The sequence below is a fragment of the Macaca fascicularis genome, chromosome 14 (assembly GCF_037993035.2).
Source record: "Macaca fascicularis isolate 582-1 chromosome 14, T2T-MFA8v1.1".
Classification (NCBI taxonomy): Eukaryota; Metazoa; Chordata; class Mammalia; order Primates; family Cercopithecidae; genus Macaca; species Macaca fascicularis.
Window position 1 is genome coordinate 68,481,803 of NC_088388.1, and position 4,819 is coordinate 68,486,621.

Sequence of the window (4,819 nt, forward strand, 5' to 3'; positions counted from 1 at the left end):
GGCTCTGTTTTCTAACATTATAGCCAGCACAGGGTTAATCCTTTTAACTTTTACTAATCTGACAGGTGGGAAATGGTACCTTGGTATAGTTTTTAATGTATTTTCTCTTATTAATAATAAGCAAAGCATATTCTAATGATGTATCTGTTCTTTATGTTTATCAGGCTTTTGATCATTTTTTTCCTCTACATTTTGAGGAACTTTTATGTATTAGAAAAAGCAAGCATTTTATCTATAATATAACTTGAAAAGATTTCAATTTGTCATTGACTTTTGTCTCTTTGCTTATGATGTGGTTTTTTTTTTTAATTTTTTATTTATTTATTTATTTTTTCCCCATGAAAGAAAGGGAGGTATATTTCTTATTAGAAAATCATAGAGAAATTCCTGTGGAAAAGACATATAAACAGGGAAATGAAGAAAAGGTGGGAATGAGTCATGTAAAGATACAGGGAAAGGATGTTTCAGGAAACAAAATAACAAGCACAAAAGCCTAAGAAGGAAATGAGCTTGGTGTGTCTGTAAAACAGCGGTCAAGTTTATGTGTCTTCAGTGGCATAGTTGTATTTAAAGAAATCTCTGCAATTCTTTTAAAATACATTTAATTTTGACTTGTTAGAATTATATTTGATTGAATTTAGTTATTGTAAATATTAGATTAAAATATTTTTCTGTTTTATTCTTGTCTTCTTTTTCCTATTCCTCCTTGTAGAAACAAAATTTGAGTATGATACACAATCTGGTTAGGTCTCAGGACAACCATTCTGAGTGTTGGATGAGCCATTCATTAATAATAATTGAAACAATAATACAAATAAAGCTATCCTTTGTAGAGCACTTATTTATATGGAAAGTGCTGTTTTAAGATGGTTATATATTTATTTCTCATTAAATCATTAAGAGAAAGTTACTATTATTATTTCCGTTTTAAAGATGAGAAAGTTGCTGGGTGTGAGAGCTCAGGTCTGTAATCCCAGCACTTCGGGAGGCCGAAGCAGACAGATCACCTGAGGTCAGGAGTTCGAGACCAGCCTGGGCAACATGGCAAAACCCCACTTCTACTAAAAATATGTAAATTAGCCCAGTGTGGTAGTGCATCCCCAGCTACTGGGGAGGCTGAAGCGCAAGAATCGCTGAAACCTTTGAGGTGGAGGTTGCAGTGAGCTGACATCAGGCCACTACACTCCAGCCTGGGCAACAAAGCGAGGCTTTGTCTCAAAAAACAAAAGAAGAAGAAAGTTGAGATACAGAGAAGTAAAGTAACTTGCCCAGACTCATACAGTTAGTAAATGGAACAGTCATTTCCAACACAGTCAATTTCAAAAAGATCTAGAACTCAAAACTTGATCACTACTTCTTACAGTTTTCTCTTCCACATAATAAGGATGCTAATGGCTCCTCTCTCTAATTTTTATTATCATTGTCTTGAGGATGCAGAGAGCTATGTGGAAACAAAAAGGTGGAAATGAACTGAACATTCATTGAATGCTTATTATGCAATTGATATGTAATGTTATATTATTCTCATCTTCAAAGTTGAGCAGAAAATTAAGTTCATGAATATTATGCAAACTCTCAAGCTTATTGAACAAGTAGTACATCTTACTTTTAAATCCATATCTCCTGGCACCTAGCACAATTCTCTCCTCTATGTGACATTGAGTTCCAGTGTCTCCCAGGAGGAAGAACTCCTGCAAAGAAGAATGAGTCTAGAGCAAAAAAGTGATGTTACATTTTTTTAAAGAAGAATTTTATACAGATATACTCATATTACATATTTGCCAGGAGAGGGTTCTCATGCTTTGGGGCAATATGATAAAAAGCCTTCAAAATAATCTTTTCTTTCTCAAGAAGTGTACACTCTAGACAGGGAATTAAGACACAAACATGAGTTTTCTAATAAAACAAGAAGCAATATACTAATGATCCAACAAAACAGTGATTTAGATGAAAAGTGGGGCAGAATCTCAAATGATGGCTCTTTCACTGTGGGCTGAGTATAGGAGTGGGCAGGGTTGAGATGTGAACTATGTTTTCAAGAATAGTTTGGTCTTGGGCTAAAATTCAGGTTGAGTTCCTCTTCTCAATCTTAGAGAACATCAGCCTAGGCTAATTCCTGATGTTAATAGTTATTATTGAGTAAGTTATTAAATAACATATAGACGTTTATATTTCTTTAACTATTAAATAATACATACATCCATAGATATTAGATATGAGCAGGTATTTTTATTTCTAATTTTAATGATGAATATAACTTTTAAATACAAAGCATATTTGGATGGATAGGAGTCCTATACAATTGTCTACATTTCAGGGAAAACTTCATCCAGAACAGGTAATGGTTAGTTCAGAATTATTTGATAAAAGTTGATAAATGGATATGTCCACCTATTTATGCTGCTGCTGTGTTAGTATCTCCGAACATGGGTATATACATGTATGTGATCATGAATTTGTGCAACTGGTAAGAAAAATATCATCCCATGAGACTATAAACTCTTAGACATGACAGTTCTCAGGGGTTCCCATCATGAGAAAGATGTTGAACTGGCAAATGTCAAAATTATATAGAAGTGATTAAGAACAAATTAGGAAGCCAATGTAAGCAGTTAGAGAAAGGTTTCAGTTAGACTGTAAATTTGGTTTTTACATTTCCCCTAATTAGCTAGTTTTTCTTGAGGTGATGGGAAATCAGATTGCATTTCAATAGTAAGGGTAAGAGGATTAGATAGATTTTGCTAGAGATTTCCAATAAAAGAAATCAGAGGTGGGTTTGAATAGATGACATATTTAAATAAATTGAAAGATCGATGAGAATAACACAGGGATAATTGGAAAATGTAGAGGCAAGAATGGGCTAAATACGGGACAATTGATAGATATAGAAAAGGGTTGAGACTAAGTTGAAAGCCTTTATTTAGATCCTTTGGCAAGATTTGAAAACATCTGCTTAGCCCCTTCCAGTATTTGCTTGGTCGTCACTCCATAAATAATGGGATTGAGCATAGGAGGAATGACAGCGTAGAGGTTGGCCAGGAGAATATGGACATAGCGTGGGATGCTTCTCCCACCAAACCTATAGGCAAAGACAGAAAAAATGGCAGGGACATAGAAGAGTAGGATGACACAGACATGGGATCCACAGGTACTCAGGGCCTTGGAGCGGGCATCTTGAGAAGGGAGGTGGAAGACTGCTTGGAGGATGTGGATGTAGGAAACAGTAATAAGGATGATGTCCAGGCCTGTGGAGAGAAGAGCAGCTGCCAACCCATACCAGACATTGATGGAGATATCAGAACAGGAGAGATGGGCAATGCCCATGTGCTCACAAAATGTGTGTGCAATGATGTTGATCCGGCAATAGTGCAGGCGCTTGAGGAGAAAGATGGATGGAAACATAACGATGAACCTGCAGCTCAGGACGGCAGCGGCAATCTTCCCAATGACCTTGCTTGTGAGGATCGTGACATATCTCAGCGGGGAGCAGATGGCCACGTAGCGATCAAAGGCCATGGCCGCCAGGACAACAGAGTCAGCCACAAAGAGGAAGTGAATGAAGAACATCTGAGTGAGGCAGCCATCAAAGGAAACGTGGCTATAACCTAGCCACAAATTGGCCAGGGCCTTAGGCATGGTGGTGGTAGAGAGCAAAACATCAGCACTGGCCAGCAGGGAAAAGAATATGTACATGGGCTCATACAGGATTGCCTGGGAGAGGATGACACAAATTAGGATGCCATTGCCTGCCAGGGCGGCAATGTACATGATGCAGCAGGGGATGGATAGCCAGATGTGTAGGTGCTCCAGCCCAGGGATGCCAGTAAGGAAGCAGCCTGCTATGCGAGTATCAGAGTTGTTCACAGCAGCTATGCTGTTAACAGAAAAAAGGGCCATGATTTTATGCAGAGTCCTCACCTGTGCCATAGGGAAAAAAGAGCTTCAGATTTTTGAACGCATTAGCAGAGTGTCCATAAAAACAAACAGCCACAAGGTCTGCATATAGTTAGAGGCCTGATGACAGTTATGGCCTCTGCACACAGACATATCTCTACAGATAATCACACACAGGCTCTGCACACAGCCATATTCTCTCTAAATAATTACACATGGGCTCTGCACAGTTACAGGACCTGCCCACAGACAGGCTCTGTGTTCCTACTCAGAAGCCCTCCACACAACTTTAAGAATTTCAGGAAACTAGGCCAGGCGCAGCGGCTCACGCCTGTAATCCTAGCACTTTGGGAGGCCGAGGCGGGTGGATCATGAGGTCAGGAGTTCAAGACCAGCCTGGCTAAGATGGTGAAACCCATCTCTGCTAAAAATCCAAAAAAAAAAAAAAAAGAAAAAAGAAAACAGAAAAAAAAAATTCAGGAAACTAAAGGGCTCAAAAACATTGCCAGACTCAGCACAGTACCATAGGTCCTGAAAAGAACAGGGATAGGTAGAACATCAAAACCAATCTCTACAATCTCTTTGGGCATGTGAACTGTAATGAGCTCTGCAAAAGCCCCAGGCCCTGCAGAGAGGACTGCAGTCCTACAACAAGAGGACTAAGCAACAATTTGCTTAGCAGATTATATGAAAGAGTAGGATTGGGGGTGGTAGGTACTGTCAACCCTATATCCCTTTTTCCCTAGGCACAGATGAAGGCAGTTAAGGTAGCTATGGCGTTTAGAAAGAACACAGGAGAGAGTGTGAAAAAACCTGGGTCAGAGTTCTGCCCTGTTAACTATTGGCTGCATGATCTTGGACAAGTCACTTCTCTGAGTAACAATTTTCTAATTTTTAAAATGAGCATAATTGTTGTTTTGTTGGT

At 38.8% G+C, this 4,819-nt stretch overlaps 1 protein-coding gene across 1 annotated transcript; it reads right to left on the reverse strand.

Moving 5' to 3' along the window:
• Nucleotides 1-236: 236 nt before the first annotated feature.
• Nucleotides 237-4,359, reverse strand: OR52B6 (olfactory receptor family 52 subfamily B member 6). The gene has a single exon (XM_074014535.1). The coding sequence runs from the start codon at nucleotides 3,925-3,927 to the stop codon at nucleotides 2,917-2,919; it is 1,011 nt and encodes a 336-aa protein (XP_073870636.1). The 5' UTR covers nucleotides 3,928-4,359; the 3' UTR covers nucleotides 237-2,916.
• Between the last annotated feature and the right edge of the window lie 460 nt (nucleotides 4,360-4,819).